The sequence below is a fragment of the Salmo trutta genome, chromosome 10 (assembly GCF_901001165.1).
Source record: "Salmo trutta chromosome 10, fSalTru1.1, whole genome shotgun sequence".
Classification (NCBI taxonomy): domain Eukaryota; kingdom Metazoa; phylum Chordata; class Actinopteri; order Salmoniformes; family Salmonidae; genus Salmo; species Salmo trutta.
In genome coordinates, this window is record NC_042966.1 from 19,840,582 (window position 1) to 19,859,003 (window position 18,422).

General features: G+C 42.1%; 1 protein-coding gene across 2 annotated transcripts; it reads left to right on the forward strand.

Annotated features, from left to right (window-relative positions):
• Window positions 1–1,892: 1,892 nt before the first annotated feature.
• si:dkey-94l16.4 (retinoic acid-induced protein 1) lies at window positions 1,893–14,322 on the forward strand. 2 transcript variants are annotated; one of them, XM_029764785.1, is made up of 6 exons: window positions 1,893–2,127; window positions 3,843–6,415; window positions 8,239–8,332; window positions 9,294–9,343; window positions 11,308–11,381; window positions 11,634–14,322. In XM_029764785.1, the coding sequence occupies exons 2-5, from the start codon at window positions 3,848–3,850 to the stop codon at window positions 11,353–11,355; spliced, it is 2,760 nt and encodes a 919-aa protein (XP_029620645.1). In that variant the 5' UTR covers window positions 1,893–2,127; window positions 3,843–3,847; the 3' UTR covers window positions 11,356–11,381; window positions 11,634–14,322. The 2 variants fall into 2 exon arrangements, with proteins under 2 accessions (XP_029620645.1, XP_029620646.1); XM_029764786.1 differs by lacking the exon at window positions 1,893–2,127 and adding an exon at window positions 2,144–2,704.
• Window positions 14,323–18,422: the final 4,100 nt, after the last annotated feature.

Below are 18,422 nucleotides of genomic sequence, written 5' to 3' on the forward strand. Positions count from 1 at the left end.
TCTTTTGTTGTTTTCATCTACTACACTGTATTAATCATTTTCTAAACTGATTAAACTAACCAGCATTAAGTATTATTATGTAGTTAAATTACATTGATCATCTAGACTTCTTTGCACAGTTCAGATGTGAGAGGACTGCAGTCATATACTGTAGGTTTCCTATCAATAACTTACGCTATACAGTGCATTCGGAAAGTATTCACACATTGACTTTTTCCACATTTTGTTACGTTACAGCCTTATTCTAAAATGGATTACATGTATTTTTTACCTCAACAATCTATGCACAATACCCCATAATGACAAAGCGAAAACAGTTTTTTAAATGTTTGCAAAATTATAAAAAAAACATACCTTATTCACATAAGTATTCAGACCCTTTGCTATAAGACTCGATATTGAGCTGAGGTGCATCCTGTTTCCATTGATCATCCTTGATGTTTCTACAACTTGATTGGAGTCCACCTGTGGTAAATTCAATTGATTGGACATGATTTGGAAAGGCACACACCTGTCTATATAAGGTCCCATAGGTGACAGTGTATGTCAGAGCAAAAAACCAAGCCATGAGGTCGAAGGAATTGTCCGTAAAGCTCTGGGACAGGATTGCGTCGAGGCACAGATCTGGGGAAGTGTACTAAAAAATTTCTGCAGCATTGAAGGTCCCCAAGAACACAGTGGCCTCCATCATTCTTAAATGGAAGAAGTTTGGAACCACCAAGACTCTTCCTAGGGCTGGGAGAAAGCCGTTGGTCAGGGAGGTGACCAAGAACCTGATGGTCACTCTGACAGAGCTCCAGAGTTCTTCTGTGACGATGGGAGAACCTTCCAGAAGGACAACCATCTCTGCAGCACTCCACCAATCAGGCCTTTATGGTAGAGTGGCCAGACGGAAGCCACTCCTCAGTAAAAGGCACATGACAGCCCGCTTGGAGTTTGCCAAAAGGCACCTAAAGACTCAGACCATGAGAAACAAGATTCTCTGGTCTGATGAAACCAAGATTGAACTCTCTGGGCTGAATGCCAAATGTCATGTCTGGAGGAAACTTGGCACCATCTCTACAGTGAAGCATGGTGGTAGTGGCAGCATCATGCTCTGGGGATGTTTTTCAGAGGCAGGGACTGGGAGACTAGTCAGGATCAAGGGAAAGATGAATGGAGCAAAGTACAGAGATCCTTGATTAAAAACCTGCTCCAGAGCGCTCAGGACCTCAGACTTGGGCGAAGGTTCACCCTCTAACAGGAAAATGGCCCAGCCAGAGCCCGGACTTGAACTCGATCGAACCTCACTGGAGAGACCTGAAAATAGCTGTTCAGTGACGGTCACGATCGAACCTGACAGAGCTTGAGAGGATCTGCAGAGAAGAATGATAGAAACTCACCAAATACAGGTGTGCCGAGCTTCTAGTGTCATACCCAAGAAGACTCGTGGCTATAATCGCTGCCAAAGGTTCTTCAAAAAGTACAGAGTAAAGGGTCTGAATACATGTAAATATGTTATTTCAGTTTTTATTTGTAATATATTTCTAAAGTTGTAGCTTTGTCTTTATGGAGTATTGTGTGTAGATTGATGGGGGGGCAAAACAGGTTAATCAATTTTAGAATAAGGCTGTAACGAAATGTGGAAAAAGTCAAGGGGTCTAAATATTTTCCGAAAGCACTGTATATATGTGGACACCCCTTCAAATTAGTGTATTCGGCTATTTCAGCCACACCCGTCGCCGACAGGTGTATACAATCGAACACACAGCCATGCAATCTCCATAGACAAACGTTGGTAGTAGAATGGCCTTACTGAAGTGCTCAGTTATTACTCCAGTCAAACTCCATACAACATTTATGTCTTGAACGCTGCCCGCTTTCCTACATTCCCATAATGCTTCACTGTGTTCGCCAGCTGACAAATGCTGTTCTTGAAGTGCAGCTCACGCGCGGAGAGTAAGGAAGTAGCTACAGCCAGGGATTTTTTTATTTTTATTTTTTTAATCCCGTTTACAAATGTGGAATTTTTCAAAGATATAGTTTGGCGTTTTATGGTACTAGCAGATGGGGTCTTGAACGAGATGTTGGGTGGGACTCACTGTTGAATTGGACGTTTCTAAAGCCCCCCCACTCCTTCCCGTCTGGGTAAGTTTCGGTCTCCGGCAGCGCAGTATGCTCGCTCTTTTGTTTCATATGAAGGGCCTAGCAAGTTAGCTTAGCAAGTTAGCTAACCACGAATAAGTCAACGAGGGTAGTTAGCTAGCTATATTCGCTAGATGCATCACTCCGCCGTTGTGTGCGGGGAGGTCGATCCCCAAAGCTGTGTCACTATATCCAGCAAATTGTCAAGTATTGTATTATGATAGCCACCAGCCATCCACCCATTGTTTCACAATAAGCTAACGTTGCCATATCAGCTACAAATTAACTTGTCATGTCAGATCCAGCGCAGAGCATTAGCTAGCTGGATAAGTGCAGTTTGTGGTACGCGGCTAACTATCTAACTTTGGCGTAGCACATCGCGAACTGGCTACATTTGATAACCAAAACAGCACTTATCCAGTTTATTAAGTGAATATATGGTTAATGTAATAACTAGCGAAGTAGCTAGATGTTCTTGTAGTGGCACGGATCATCCTTCACATTTGACTGAGTGAAGACACACAAATGTAGGTAATAAAGGACTAATAGCTCGCGCCTGTCATCTGTCATTCCAGTTACGGTGAGTTTAGCTAACTAGCTAGCTAAACATAAATGTACGTTCTATTCGTTTGTAAGACGTCAGAGGGTTTCGAAGCCAGCTGTCAACTTGTTACTTTCTCTTAACCCTATTTTGGTGCATTTCCAGCAAACACTTTTCTGATTTGACCACTTTTTCCAACTCAGCTTGGTCACTACACGCTAGTGCAGTTTGGTTGTTCACTATTTACTAATTCTCATAGCTCGCGCGACACTAACGAATCTTCAACAGTTCGGAAACAGAGAGCTTTGACATCCAACGGAAACTTTAGCTGACCTTTTAGGTCTACTTCTGTATTGTCAGTTTACACAGAGTTTGCACTTCGGAGATTTTACTGAAGATGGGCACATTTAACTTTCTAGTTAGCAAATGATGTAATCTATTTGATTTAGCTAGTTAATTGTTGATAAGTTACTATGTAGCTAACGTAACGTTAGCTAGCTAGAAAGATAAAGACAAAGAGAGCTAAAATCCACTGCTGGCAAATGTGCTTCTGGATGATGGAACCTAGTCTGGAGACCCGACGTTGAATTGCATTGGATTCAACGTCGGGCATAACTGAGGGTTTGGATCAGGAAAGTTTCCTCTCATTAACGTTACCTCTACAAGCTACAACCTTGATTAACATGATGTGTTAACTTACTTTACCGGTTGTCTGTGCGATTGATCCTTTTGGAGGTAGGAATGTGAATCAATATATCCACAAGAAAGTGTAATTACATCAACTTTTCAAGTGCTGGTAGTGCATTCAGATTTATCACCTGAACCATATAAACATGTGCATGAGCTCAGCAAGTATGCATGTGCTTTGAAAAGTTGACGAAATTATACTTTACTGTGGATATTTTGTCCTATTCCTACCTGCAAAAGGACCAACTGCACAGACAAACGGTAAAGTGAGTTAAAATATCACTTTATTTAACATTCTGGCTTGTAGGGGTCGTAAAGAGGAAACTTTCTTGATACACTCATTTATGCCGGACGTAGAATTCAAAGATATTCATTGTCAGGTTTCCAGGTTAGATGGAACCCAATCTTGACCTATATCCAGTCATGTTCCCACTGAGGTCAGCAAAAATGATTTCGAGGTCAACCTTTCTGTATTTCTGCTCAATTTCAGTTGCTATGGAGCAACCACCGGGGGACTCTGATTTACAGCCCCAAGACCTCTCCTCCACCCGTAGCCTCCCTGCTGCCATAGACCTGACCAGAAAAGGTGAGGATTGCCTCGTAAAAGCCAACTCCATGGAGGCCCTACAGGTAGTCAAGCCTCCAAGCTGGTACCCAGGCTCTGGGAGCAGCAAGGGACTCTCCTTCCCAGAAACTGACCCCAACCACAGGCTTCAACCAGGAGACCAGATCCAGCCGAACGATGCCTTCTCCAACACTACAGTCACCCTCTCCTATGTAAGCAGGTCTCATATCTTTTCCACTCATGACTCTCTCTCTCACCATTCCTCTCTCTACGGCGTACCGTCAATCAGCAAGTTCTCAACAATGGATGGCTACCTGCAGCAGATGGACAGGCCTCTGGGCTTAGTGCCTCAGTCTGAAATGTTTGACTCTATGCCTCCAGCCCAGGTGATGGCTGAGAATGTGGCAGGGGTGTGTCTGATGCAGCAGTGTCATGAAATCAACAGCAGTCGAGTTGCCAGTAATGGAAGAGTGGAGAAATACAATCCTCATCAGAGAGCGAGTTCAATCGAACACAGTCTTTCTCAGGACGCAGACAACAATGCAGGACTGCAGAATGGCAGGAGTAGCAGCAGCAGCAGCAGCAGCAGCAGCTGGTCTAATTCTGCAATATGTATCGATTCCTCTCCAGAGCCTCTCATTACAGATATGGAGGAGGAAGGACAGAGGGCTGACTCAGAGGTTCTCTTTCTCATCTCATCTAGAACGGAGGAGCCTGTCCTCGTCCAGGACAGCATGAGTCCCAGGGACCTGTGTTCTCATAGTAGGGAGTATATCAGTCCTCTGGAGGACACGGTCTCTCCCTCTGTTACCTCACTGGATGACGTAGAGAATGTGTTCATTCTGCCTCAGGCCTCCTGCTCACCCAGCTTTGAAAATGATGGTGAGAATGCACCAATGTTAGATACCAGCAAGGACTACCAGCAGCCAGGACATAAAACCAAGGCAGATTCAGAGCCTATTGTTGACTTGACAAAAGACAAGAGCACTTTGCCAGAGGTTTTAGAAAAGAAACCAAAGGAGACGACTACTTCTCACTTGAATGGTAATGCAAAGGCAGAGCAGAGGACTTTTGAGAGGAAAAAACTTCCCCCTCGCTCTGGCAGGGGAACTAGATTAGAGGCCATAGTGATGAACATAAACCCTAACTGGTATAAAGTATCCACTAAGAAACCCAAGGCCTCAAAGACCCAGCCTCCGACAAATCCCCAGACTCAGAGCAGTCCATCTAAAGCCGATGTTAACAAACAGACCTCATCTGTAGGGAAGAAGAATGTCCAGAATAAAGCAGCATCTAGCTCAGAGGGAGAGACTAAAGTAAAGGCAGCTGCAACGAAAGGCCGTATGGATAGCATTAACAGGAACACAGACAGTTGTAAAGAGTCTACGTCAGATTCTGAACACACCCGTTTTTCCAAATATCCACACAACCACAGCACATCTCCAAAAACCTCCAGCCCACCCTTTGCTCTAGTCAAATATTCAGAGAAGAAGTCGGCACACAGAGAGTCAGATCCCGAGCCCTCCGAGGTGCATGTACTGACTGTATCACCGCCACTTAAAACATCTCCAAAAAGCCCTGGGAAGCATAAAGTGAAGACTGCATGCAGGGAAGCATCGACTCCCACAGCCAAAACAGCGAAGGTGACCCCTGCTCCCAAGAAGAAACGGAAGAAACCCATACTGGGCAAGTTTTCCTCTATGTTCTCCCCTCAGGAGCCTGAGATAAAACTGAAATATGTCAACTACAAGGAGGAGAAGAGGGATATGAGGAGGGACACATTCTCTCCTTTCATCCACATGGACCTTAAACCATCCTCCACCACTCCTGCCACCTGTACTGTCATCAACTACCCTGAGGAGGAGAATCCCAGGCAGAAGAAGGGTCAAGGTCAACAGCAGGCTGGAGGCTCAGGGTCTGGGGGTTTCATCCCTGGGGCTGTACCCTCCACCTCCTGCCTCCAGCTGGGCCGCATCTCCACCCATAGCCAATACCACAGCTCCCTGGTCTGCTGCCTCTGTAGAGGCTCTGCTAACGCTATGGACCTGGGGGACCTCCACGGGCCCTACTACCCTGAGGGATACAGACCCAGTGCTAAACCCCCTGCTAGGATCCCAGGCCTCAAAGAAGATGAGGATTTCAGTGACTCTGACTCGTCCTGCAGCATGAGAGGCCGGGGCAGAAAGTGTGCTCGGCCCCCGGGGGTCCCCTGGCCCCACAAACCAGGTCCACGGCTGAACCAGGATGGCCTGCTGGGGAGGTGGACTAGCGACAGCGACCCTTCAGGCAGCCCTGCAACAAAGAGGGCCAGGATTGAGAATGGGGCTGGGGTTAGATCTGAGGCTGCAGTAGAGGACTGGTACAGCCCCCCTGTGGTGCCTCTAGACCAGTGTGAGTACTGGCTCCACGAGGACTGTAGCATCTGGTCTGCAGGTGTATTCCTGGTGAAGGGGAGGGTCTACGGTCTGGAAGAGGCGGTCAAGGTGGGTCAGGAGACGGTAAGTTTAAATCCTGCAGCCCAGGAATAGAGGTGCCTCTGTTTAATTGATTTATGATTGGGGTGTATACGTTGTATTCGGAAAGTATTCAGACCCCTAGACTCTTCCCACATTTTGTTACATTACAGCCTTATTCTAAAATGGATTACATAGATTTTTTCCCCCTCATTAATCTACACACAATACCAAATGACACAGCAAAAACAGGTTTTTAGACATTTTATTAAAAATGGAAATATCACTATACATAAGTATTCAGACCCTTTACTCAGTACTTTGTTGAAGCACCTTTGGCAGCGATTACAGCCTCGAGTCTTCTTGGGTATGACGCTACAAGCTTGGCACACGGGTATTTCTGGCGTTTCACCCATTCTACTCTGCAGATCATTTCAAGCTCTGTCAGGTTGGATGGGGCGTGTCGCTGCACAGCTATTTTCAGGTCTCTAGAGATGTTCAATCGGGTTTATGTTCAGGCTTTGGCTGGGCTACTCAAGGACATTGAGACTTGTTCCGAAGCCACTCCTGCGTTGTCTTGGCAGGTTTTCATAAAGGATCTCTCTGTACTTTGCTCCATTAATCTTTCCCTGACTAGTCTCCCTGTCCCTGCTGCTGAAAAACATCCCCACAGCATGATGCTGCCACCACCATGCTTCACCGTAGGCATGGTGCCAGGTTTCTTCCAGATATGACGCTTGGTATTCAGGCCAAAGAGTTCAATCTTGGTTTCATCAGACCAGAGAGTCTGGTTTCTCATGGTCAGTCCTTTAGGTGCCTTATGGCAATTTCCAAGTAGGCTGTCGTGCCTTTTACTGAAGAGTGGCCACTCTACCATTTAAAAAAAATAAAAAATGGAGTTACCTTTTTATTTAACTAGGCAAGTCAGTTAAGAACAAATTCTTATTTACAATGACGGCCTACCGGGGAACAGCGGGTTAACTGCCTTGTTCGGGGGCAGAACGACAGATTTTTATCTTGTCAGCTCAGGGATTTGATCCAGCAACTTTTCGGTTACTGGCCCAACGCTCTAACCGCTAGGCTACCTGCTGCCCCAGATTAGTGGCGTGCTGCAGAGATGGTTGTCTTTCTGGAAGGTTCTCCCATCTCCACAGATGAACTCTGGAGCTCTATCACAGTGGCCATCAGGTTCTTGGTTACCTCCCTGACCAAGGCCCTTCTCTTATTGCTCAGTTTGGCTGGGCGGTCAGCTCTAGGAAGAGTCTTGGTGGATCCGAACTTCTTCCATTTTAAGAATGATGAAGTCCATTGTTTTCTTGGGGCCTTTTGTTAGCCTTCCCCAGATCTGTGCCTCGACACAATCCTGTCTCTTAGATCTATGGACAATTCCGTCGACCTCATGGCTTGGTTTTTGCTCTGACATGCACTGTAAACTGTGGGACCTTATTATAGGCAGGTGTGTGCCTTTCCAAATCATGTCTAATCAATTGAATTCACCACAGGTGGACTCCAATGAGGTTGTAGAAACATCTCAAGGACGATCAATGGAAACAGGATGCCCCTGATCTCAATTTTCTCATTATGGGGTATTGTGTGTAGATTGATGGGGAAAATGTATTTAATCCATTTTAGAATAAGGCTGTAATGTAACAAAATGTAGAAAAAGTCAAGGGGTCTGAATACTTTGACTGCACTGTATGTAGTGTTCTTTATCTCCCATAGGGAATATGTGGCACTTGATTTGCTGTGTTTTACCCATATTTTTACAATTTTTTTTAATCATGTTTAGCAATGTAAAATATTATAGCAGCTTGTCTTTTGGTCTTGGCCTTTTAACACAACCAATTAATTATATTTTGTGTTTTCAGACATGTTCTCGCTGCCATAACCCGGGTGCCACGTTGGGCTGCTTTTTCAAAGGATGCCTCAACAAGTATCACTACAGGTGTTCTCTACAGTCAGGTGAGTCTCCCCTCTGCCTTGTCCCCATCCCTAGCTTGGGACCCTTCTATCTCTACTTAGTAATGGGCCCAGTTCCAATACTTGTGCCAAAGAAGGGAGGAGGGACGGATAGCATTTGGAAGCATCTCAGCCAGGCATCCAGGACTAGGGAGTATACTGGGTCCTCACATAAGTCTGCCATGATTCTAATGCAGGATTGTGTGTGTATAGTCACTTCCTGCTGTGTTGACACCTATTAGTTTTCCAGCCTGTCACTCGCTGCTACAACATCTGACTGATTGCGCCGAGTCCTCATAGTAAACATGACCCAGCCTGATCTAGCAGCCGAGACAAGGGTATATTCATAGGGAAGCAAACGGGCTGAAATGGGGAGGGACCTGAATTTGTCCAATAAGAAACGCTTGTTTTCGTCTTTCCGTTGCGAAATGTTTTGCTACGGTGTGCACTGTAGCAAATAAACCCCAAAGAGCGTTAGACTTCAGAGGACCCGCAGTCTGCTGCGTGCTAAGGCATTCAAATGGGACTTGGTTGCAGTCAGCCCAAAAGTTTGAGCCACCTCAGTGACTGATAATATTCGTAGTCTTTTCTGAGACGTGATTTATCATACTGTTGCTTTATATCTGTATCTTATTCAAACAGACATCCAGCCTTGTTCCCTGATTGTCTATTTTGTGTGCCGAATGCCATGTTGTGCCACAGTCTGGTAGAGTGGGGTTTCAGTTGAAGGTTAGGCCTAGTACTGTGGTTCAATAACAGTAAGTGCACCCCAGTTCCATGGACGTGCCCTGTATGTTCTGTAAATGGCTGTTCACAGCGGGGGTGTGTTGCAAGCTCTCTCTGTTACAACCAATCCCTATCTGTAGCCTTTTGGTGTGTGTGGAAGCTGGTTCAGCTGCTGTTTGCTATTGAGCCATCTGATGAATCACTGTCTTTATTGATCCAAGCATTCTTCTCCCCACAGACTGTGTCCTCAATGAAGAGAACTTCTCCATGAAATGCACCAAGCACAAGGTATGGATGGTTGATTAATTGAAGTGACTGCTAGGTTTGATCCTTACTAAACCGATCTCTCTCTCTGTGATTTCAGTCTCACTGTATTGTACAAATATTGTCTTTGTGGAAGAGTTGAAGCTAGCATGAAGCCAACAATTTAGCAATCCTCCATTTTATGATTTATTGTACATCGCTAAAATGAAGTATGGCTTCAGTTCAGCATTGACTTCTTCCACATTTTGTTGTTACAGCCTGAATTCTAAATGGATTAAATCATTTGTTTTCTCACCCTTATATACACAGTAACCCATAGTGAAAACAACATGTTTTTAGGAGATTTTGCACATTTATTGAAAAAGAAATACAGATATCTTGTGTTTTTGTTCACACCCATGAGTAAATACTTTGTGGAAGCACCTCTGGCAGTGATTACAGCTGTGAGTCTTTCTGGGTAAATCTGTAAGAGCTTTCCACACCTGTATTGTGCATCATTTGACCATTTTTATTATTTTCTAAATTCTTCAAGCTCTTTCAAATTGCTTGTTGATAATTGCTAGACAACCATTTTCAGTTCTTGCCATAGATTTTCATGTCGATTTAAGTCAAAACTGTAAGTCGGCCACTCAGGAAAGTTAACTGTCTTCTTGGTAAGCAACTCCTTGTTTTAGGTTATTCCCAGTTTGGCCCTCATACCATCATGGCCACCTAACCATTTCCAGCTTCCTATTGGCTCATTCATTCCCCCTCTTCTCCACTGTAACTATTCCCCAGGCCGTTGCTGTAAATGTTCTGAGTCATCTTACCTGGTAAAATAAGGTTTAAATAAAGTATTGTCCTGCTGAATGGTGAATTATTCTCCCAGTGTTTTGTGGAAAGCAGACTGAACCAGCTTTTCCTTTTTTTAAATTTTTTTTTTTTTGAGCTTAGCTCCATTTACATTTATTTTTAGGAAAAACCTTCCAGTGTTTAACGAATACAAGCATACCCATAACATGACGCAGCCACCACTATGCTTGACCAATATGGAGAGTGGCACTCAGTAATGTGTTCATGTATTTGGCCAAAACATAACACTTCTGTATTCAGGCCTATTTGTTGTGCAGCGTTACTTTTTAATGCCTTGTTGCATACAGGATGTATGTTTTGGAATATAAATGTGTATACTGTACAGGCTTCCTCCTTTTCACTCTGTCAATTAGGTTAGTATTGTGGAGTAACTACCATGTTGTTGATCCATCCTCAGTTTTCTCCTATCACAGCCATTAAACTATGTAACTGTTATAAAGTCACCATTGGCCTCATGGTGAAATCCCTGAGCAGTTTCCTTCCTCTGGCGACTGAGTAAGAAGGACGCTTGTATCCTTTGTGGTGTAGTGATACACCATTCATAGTGTAATTAAAAACTTCACCATGCTCAAAAATATATTCAATGTCAGGATTTTTTATTTTATTTTTACCCATCTACCAATAGGTACCCTTCTTTTCAAGCCATTGGAAAACCTACCTGTTCTTTGTGGTTGAATCTGTTTGATATTCACAACTCGATAGAATTATCTAGAAGGTCACTCAACGTGTGGGGCACAGAGATGAGGTAGTCATTGCAACTTATTATGTGACTTGTTTAGCAGATTTGTACTCTTGAACTTATTTATGCTTTCCATAACAAAGGGGTTGAATACTTTGATTCAAGACATTTCAGCTTTTTGTTTTTAATTGGTTAAAAAAATACACATTGACATTGTGTTTTTGTGTATTGGACTGTGACATAAAATCTCAATCCATTTTAAATTCAGTCTGTAATACAACAACATGGGGTGAATACTTTCTGGAGGCACTGTACACAGTCCTAGAAAAACCAGAAGGGAATGAACATTGGGATTGGATTTCTCCAGCCCTTAGCCACTGTGAGTATTGCACTGATCTACTTTCAACGTTACATTTTTATTTTCACTGGGATTTTGTGTGTACGTGTTCCTCCCCAGAACAAGTCATTCAAAGGCCCTCCTGGGAACAGAAGAGATGACAGGTGACACAACCAGGACACAGACTACACATGGTCAGTGGTTCTGTTACATTATACACAACAGCACCACCTCTTATGGTCTTTGTCCCCACAAAATCCAGCATTACTGACCTGTGTGTGCGAGTCGTACATAATTGTAACATTCTTTAATAACAATGATGGTAGTGGGGCATTTCTGTGTATATCCAAATCATGAAGTGCTAAAAGTTTAAATATCTTTGTTTGGAAACATGAATGTTTCTTTTTATTTTTTTAAATAAATTTAAAAAATGTATTCCGTTCCAGGGTGTTCCGCAGGGTCTCTCCTATGAGCCCGGTAACCATGGCGACACTGGAACACTGTCCTCTGATTTGAAAGCTGGCTTTCTACTCCTCCTGCTACTTGTCCTGTTGCCTTCAAGTGATACGCTGCACAAACTATGCAGAAGACCACGGCTGTCCTAATGTCCTGTTACCTCTGTCCTTCCCATGGGACTGGACAGGTTACGGAGGCTGCTAGATGGGCCAATGACTGAACTGAACAGAGGAGTTGGGTGCGGGGCCCAAAGCCAAGGCCACCATTAGAAGAGATGCTGAGCACGTGCTATTGCTTTGTAATTATTTATTAGGAAAAAGGATTCTCTTTTTTTTTATTTGAAATGTTGACAATACAATTGGAGATATTTAATTTTGTAAAGATTTGTAAGTATGTGATTTATATATTGCTTATTTATTTTTTGGGAATTTTGTTGCTTTTGTTTTTACTTTGCAATTGACCTGGAGGTGTGTTTGTTATTGAAGGCTGGTTGGGTCGTGTTATTTGACGGGTCAAAGAGGGTTATTTAACCTGTGTGTTTTTGACACGCAACAACCCGAACAGACTTCCATAGTTTGTGTGTCTTAAGTTATTAGTAAGAACCAATGCTAAAGATTCCACTTAGTAGAGGAAGTGTTGGTCGAATAGGGGTGGTGTGGAGACAGTGCAGAATAGTCTAGTATTTAGATCAACCCCAAGTTTCTCTACAGAACCATTTCTGATTACAATACAGGTACTTGATAATATCTATTCATAAAGACCATACTTTGCTACAAGACTCAGTTGACAGGTTTATTCTTATGTGATGAAAATAATACCGGATTCATCTGATTTTAATTCTGATTTACAGTGGGCGGGAGTTGGCAAGGTGTGCATTTCAACTGATTTTACTTGCACTATGTTTTGTCTGCACATTTGTGTAGTGGATATGAAGACTTGAGGGAACTGTAGCTTGTGTGTGTATTGTTCATTCATCCTGTGACTACTTCCTCTGAAGAGGATGGAAGTTGCTGAAAGCACTTTGGAGAGGCACTTGCCGTGGCTGCAGTATTATCTCCAAAGCAGACTCACCCTGGCCTGTAGCATCTAATTCAGGCACTGCCCCACATAGTTGTTGGTATCTTCAGTAGAGAGAACTTGTTCATCTGTTTTCATTCCATTGACACCATTCCTGTATTTATCTCACTGACACAGCTGTCTGAGACTGAAGTGATTGGTCCACACCTTCATTACCGGTCATCTGCTCTTGGCGTTCCTCTTCTGTTTTTTTTACTGAGACTAAACAAATTATTTTTCTTCTAGAATTACATTTACAACGATAATGCAAGCCAATACTACCAATACCTTACACATGCATTATTTGTTTGAACAAGGGCACATGATGTAAACTGACTTGATTTTAGATGACCTCTGTCTGTAGAATTCCCACAAGTATAGGCAGAAGCTCTACAGTCAGTAGTTTCTAACCGTCGAGCACATTTTGGGCTTTACATCAACCTTTACCAGGTAGCTGTTGATTTGGTCAGAATGGTCATCTTCAACCTTCTCCATTCACCTGTCTGAAGTCGAACCCTCAGCTGAACTCTCCTAAAGCCTTATCACTGCTAGTAGACCTCTAGATTGTCCTACTCATCTTCACCAGCTTTGTTGCAAAGACAAATCAGTGGGTGTCCAGTACATTGCCTTCTGTTGGACATCCACACAGCTAACCAGGGCAGCTCGAATGCTCCTGCTGCTGCAGATGTAAACCAAGCAGGTCTGATAGACTGTATATTTAGAGATGTCACTGTGGTTGGTTAATGTAGGTTGTGCTGCCTGGCAGTTAGTTTCTATGTGTACTTTTCCATACTGACAGAGGTAGTGCTGTTCTGAGACCAGTGAAGTCTGTACAGGGAGACCGAACAGCAGTGACGGTGAATGTTACAGCAGGCCGCTCCCCGGGAGAGGATTCCTCACACAGCAGGAGATACACGTGTGTGTCTGTACCAATATCCACATTAGTATAGCACCTAGAATGAAGCAATGTATTGGGCATGAATTCTAAGTGGTATGGCTTTTGGAATGTAGCTAGCTACACATAACCTCTTCTTACCTCCACATCTGGTTATATTGTGCCATCTGTCGTTTTTGTTTATTTTTTTGTATGTGCTGCAGTGAAACAGATTTTGTCAAATACTTTGCAAAATGAGCGCCAAACGCTCTGCTGTTCCTTATTGTCACAGCTGCTTTATTTAATCAAACTGATGCATTGTACCAGATGGGGCATTTGGATTGTTATTTTCATGGTTGTAAAATGGGTTTGGTTTGTAATATTGTTTTCATGTCTAAATCTCAGGGCTGGGTCTCAATTATTCAAATGATTTCTGTTTTTGTTTTGACCAATGAAATGTTATCACACATTGACTGGAACAATGCTAACAGTAGCAGGATATTGATCATCACAGCAGAGTATGTGTTGGCTACTATAACCTTTTCTTTACAGTCTACTGGTTAAACCTGTTCTTGATACAGTTAGTTGTCAGTTGTGTTATGGGTAACATTTGACAAGGCTGCCAATGTCACTTCTCTTTCCCTCTTTATTTTAAGGTGACTTTACAGGTGTTATTTTGTACTGTGTGGGTTTACCCCTGGCTAACAGAGGTAGATGTAACTGTAAAATAAATCTTTTGTTGCACCCCTTTTTGTGTGTGATGGCCTCATGATTTTAATAGTTATAGAGTATAGACAACCAACTGTTCAAACTTGACATTTTCTTAAACTTCCCATAGAACATGAATCTTCATATTATTGCAAACACACTACTGGTGCAGAGATGCTGTAACATGGTGCAGTTGCTAAATGGCCCGTGTTGTGATCTGATGTAACAGCAAGAAATGTAAGAAGAGCATGTCCGTATCTCCTGCAGAATACTGGGACATTGAGTCCAGGGAACAAACTCACACCGGCATTCATTCCAACCACAGTTTTAATTTTATTGTCGACTAAATCAGAGCTTACAGGGAAGACGGTTGTATTGCAAAGACATACTCGAGTTCTTGCGCTGTGTTGCCCTACTCACTAAAACACCACAAATCATGATGCCGCATCAATATGTCACTGTACAGACAGACAGGGAACTCCAATACACAACTTGCAACACATTACATCATGATAGCTTTGCAGAAACCTCTTTGTCCAACTCATCTATTGGCTACAGCTATGGTCTGCAGCCCAGGTTTTAGCTTTAGATTTAATGATTAGTTGAATCAGGTGTGTTAGTGTTGGGCTAGAATAAAAGCCTGCACATCTAGGGAGTCCCCAGGACTCGGCTTGGTGACCACTAGCCTCTAGAGAAACAACTCCAGCCCTGTGCATCGGGACTGGAAGTTGTTTTGAGTCAGAACACAAGGTCATAGGTTGTCACAAGGTGTAGTAATCTCACTACCCAAAACACTGATGAAAGGTCGGAGTTTTTCAACCTTATGGATAAGGTGAGGATTTGGGGAGAGTAAGCTGATCCTAAATCTGCCTGAAGCCAACTTCTACCCGGAGCGTGATTGAACAATACTTCAACTAGCTACAAACATTATTGAACAGTTCATTGTTGGAAGATGTCAAACCTCAGAGGGAAAACAACTTTCCTGACTGTTACACGACATTCATACACCCAATTATGAAGAACAGAATACTACAGCTTGTGACAGCAAAACATTTTTTTTTTTTACAATTGTTTTCCAGCACATACAGATTTATGCAAATATGTCTGGAAATCACAACACACATTTTAATTTTTTAAATCTTATTTCTAATCTTATTTCTGACTTTAAAATGACTCATTCATCACTCTTGTGATGTTTTGCTTGGCAAGGAAGTGAGAAATCCTCTCCAGATGTCCCTTGCAACTTCTCAAGACTTGGCAATTTAGAATCTACACACCATCAAAAATGCATTATTTTGAGAACTACGGTATCTAAACTATTCTAGAAAATCTAGGATTCCCAGGATCAGTAACTTAGTTCTAGATCCTAGTTCTTATTGGTGAGATGGAAACAACATCAACAGCATACAAACACAACACATTGAATAAAAATGAACTATTATTGTTTTGTCTGGTATTGAGCCCTAAGATGTCTCAAGAGGTCATAAGACCAATATTCGCTTCAGGACATAATGCAAGAAATTGTGCTACAGCTAAATTCCACATTACAACAATCTTGACATAACTTTTTGTAAAGCTAGTTAAAAGGATTCATAAAGATATGTTTTAGTTACTCATCATGCAGTTGTTTTAAGATGTGATTGTGTACTTCACTCTATTTTTCAGCTTGAATTTAAAATGCTAAATAATTATCAAAATCCAAACAATACTCTATTCATCAGCATTAAGACATAAAAAAAGAATCAAATAAATTGATTAAAATGTGTAAAAACAAAGTAGATGTGTGTGTGTTAAGGTGCAGGGATAAAGTGTTGGAAATCATTTAGCTTGGCTTGCTGCGGCAGCATAAAGTTATCTGTAAAATACATTAATCTAAATGGTCACACTTTATTTGGATAGTCCCATATAGATTATCTACAGATGGTCATACTATCAACAAACTCTATGTTGATAAGCAACTGCTTGCTAAGGTTGCGCTTAGGGTTAGAATAAGGGTTAAGGTTAAGGCTAGGGTTTTTGGATAGCAAGGTTTGGGTCAATCTATTTGAATTCCAGGCAATTCAGAAAGTAAACCAAATTCCAATTCCAAATGAAAAGCATTGAAGAGAATTGGAATTGGAATTTCAGTGTATTTCCTGAATTGACTGGAATTGAAATGGAATTGACCCCAACCCTGATGGATAGTTAGTTGAAATGTTGACAGGTATTGTCTACATCCACAAACCGTCTACTTGGGACTATCCATATAAAGTGTTAACAACTTAATGCCTTACTCTTCTCCATCTGGTGGCTTTGAATGATCCAATATTAATGTGTAGCACATCATCGGACTAAATCTAAATCATAAACTGGAGAGAGAATACGCCATGCAACAAGTACTATTAAACACAGTAATGTTCAAGATCCTGTTGTCGCAACAGTATTCATTTTCCTGTTCAAAATGTGTTGCAGAAGACCATGTAGAGATTTGGCACTAGAGCCTCCAAAAAGCTTTACTAAAATGAGTCAAACACAAAACACCTAAAGCTAATCTGGTTATTTAAGATTTAAATAAATAAAGTAAATCTTTAAAAAAAAATTAAATCCACCTAATCAAATTTCTAATCCATACTCATGGAACACACAGTGATACGTACATACATACTGTACACACACACATACTTTGTACCAGAGTTCACATTGCATTACAGTAAACATCAAAACTGCTGTTCATTTTGATGATATTCTTTCATTGAGGAACATTTTACAAAGTATTTCTATCAGCTAAAAACCCTAATCAAAAGAACATCTCATCTTTTGGCCTTTTCATAAATGGTTCAGCCACGCCAGTTCTGAAGCTCTTTTTTCTCAATTCACCTTCGACTTCAGTCTTTTTGGGGGAAATATATTGCTTTAAGAAATACATTTTGGTTTTCTTCTGATACTGTCTGAATACCAGCATTTCAGATCACAATGTGTTTTTCAACCTCTCTTTCCGTGTCTCGTCTGTCAGTCTTGGTTGGTTAGTTGGTTGGTTGGTTGGTTGGTTGATTGTTCATCGAGTCTTTGCAGTCTCTATAAAGATTTGCCATCTCTGTAGAATGACTTATCACTGGATCTCTGACTGGATCATTTTACCCTAAGACCCCAACCGGAATCATCAGGAATGTCTTGAGTTGATCCCTTTTTATTTGGCAAAATGTTAATTCATTCATTCATTAAATGTCCTTGCATTTGACCCTGTTCTCAATTTTTTTGTGTGTGACGATAATAAGGTATAGTTATAGTATAGTATGTGTCTGTGTATGAGTATGAGTATACATAGTATGTATGAAAGTGTGTGAATATTTGTATGCAGTGCATTCAGAAAGGATTCAGACCCCTTGACTTTTTCCACATTTTGTTACGTTACAGCCTTATTCTAAAATGGATTCAATATTTTTTTTCCTCACCAATCTACACACGGTACCCGTTAATGACAAAGCGAAAACAGGTTTTTACCTGTTTACATAAGTATTCAGACCTTTGCTATGAGACTCGAAATTGAGCTCAGATGCATCCTGTTTCCATTGATCATCCTTGAGATGTTTCTACAACCTGATTAGAGTTCACCTGTGGTAAATTCAATTGACTGGACATGATTTGGAATGACACACACCTGTCTATATAAGGTCCCACAGATGACAGTGCATGTCAGAGCAAAACCAAAGCCATGAGGTCGAAGGAATTGTCCGTAGAGCTCCGAGACAGGATTGTGCCGAGGCACAGATCTGGGAAAGTTTCCCAAGAACACAGTGGCCTCCATCATTCTTAAATGGAAGAAGTTTGGAATCACAAAGACTCTTCCTAGAGCTGGCCGCCCGGCCAAACTGAGCTATCGGGTGAGAAGGGCCTTGATCAGGGAGGTGACCAAAAACCTGATGGTCACTCTGACAGAGCTCCAGAGTTCCTCTGTGGAGATGGGAGAATCTTCTAGAAGGACAACCATCTCTGCAGCACTCTGCAGCACAGTCAGGCCTTTATGGTAGAGTGGCCAGACGGAAGCAACTCCTCAGTAAAAGGCACGTGACAGACCACTTGGAGTTTGCCAAGAGGCACCTAAATAACTCTGACCATGAAAAACAAGATTCTCTGATCTGATGAAAGCAAGATTGAACTCTTT

Excerpts from the sequence above, each read along its gene's own strand:
- si:dkey-94l16.4 (XM_029764785.1), top strand. The coding sequence starts at position 3,848 with ATGGAGCAACCACCGGGGGACTCTGATTTACAGCCCCAAGACCTCTCC. Across the intron at positions 6,416-8,238 it reads TCAAGGTGGGTCAGGAGACG|ACATGTTCTCGCTGCCATAA; the intron begins GTAAGTTTAAAT and ends TTGTGTTTTCAG. Across the intron at positions 8,333-9,293 it reads CAGGTGTTCTCTACAGTCAG|ACTGTGTCCTCAATGAAGAG; the intron begins GTGAGTCTCCCC and ends TTCTCCCCACAG.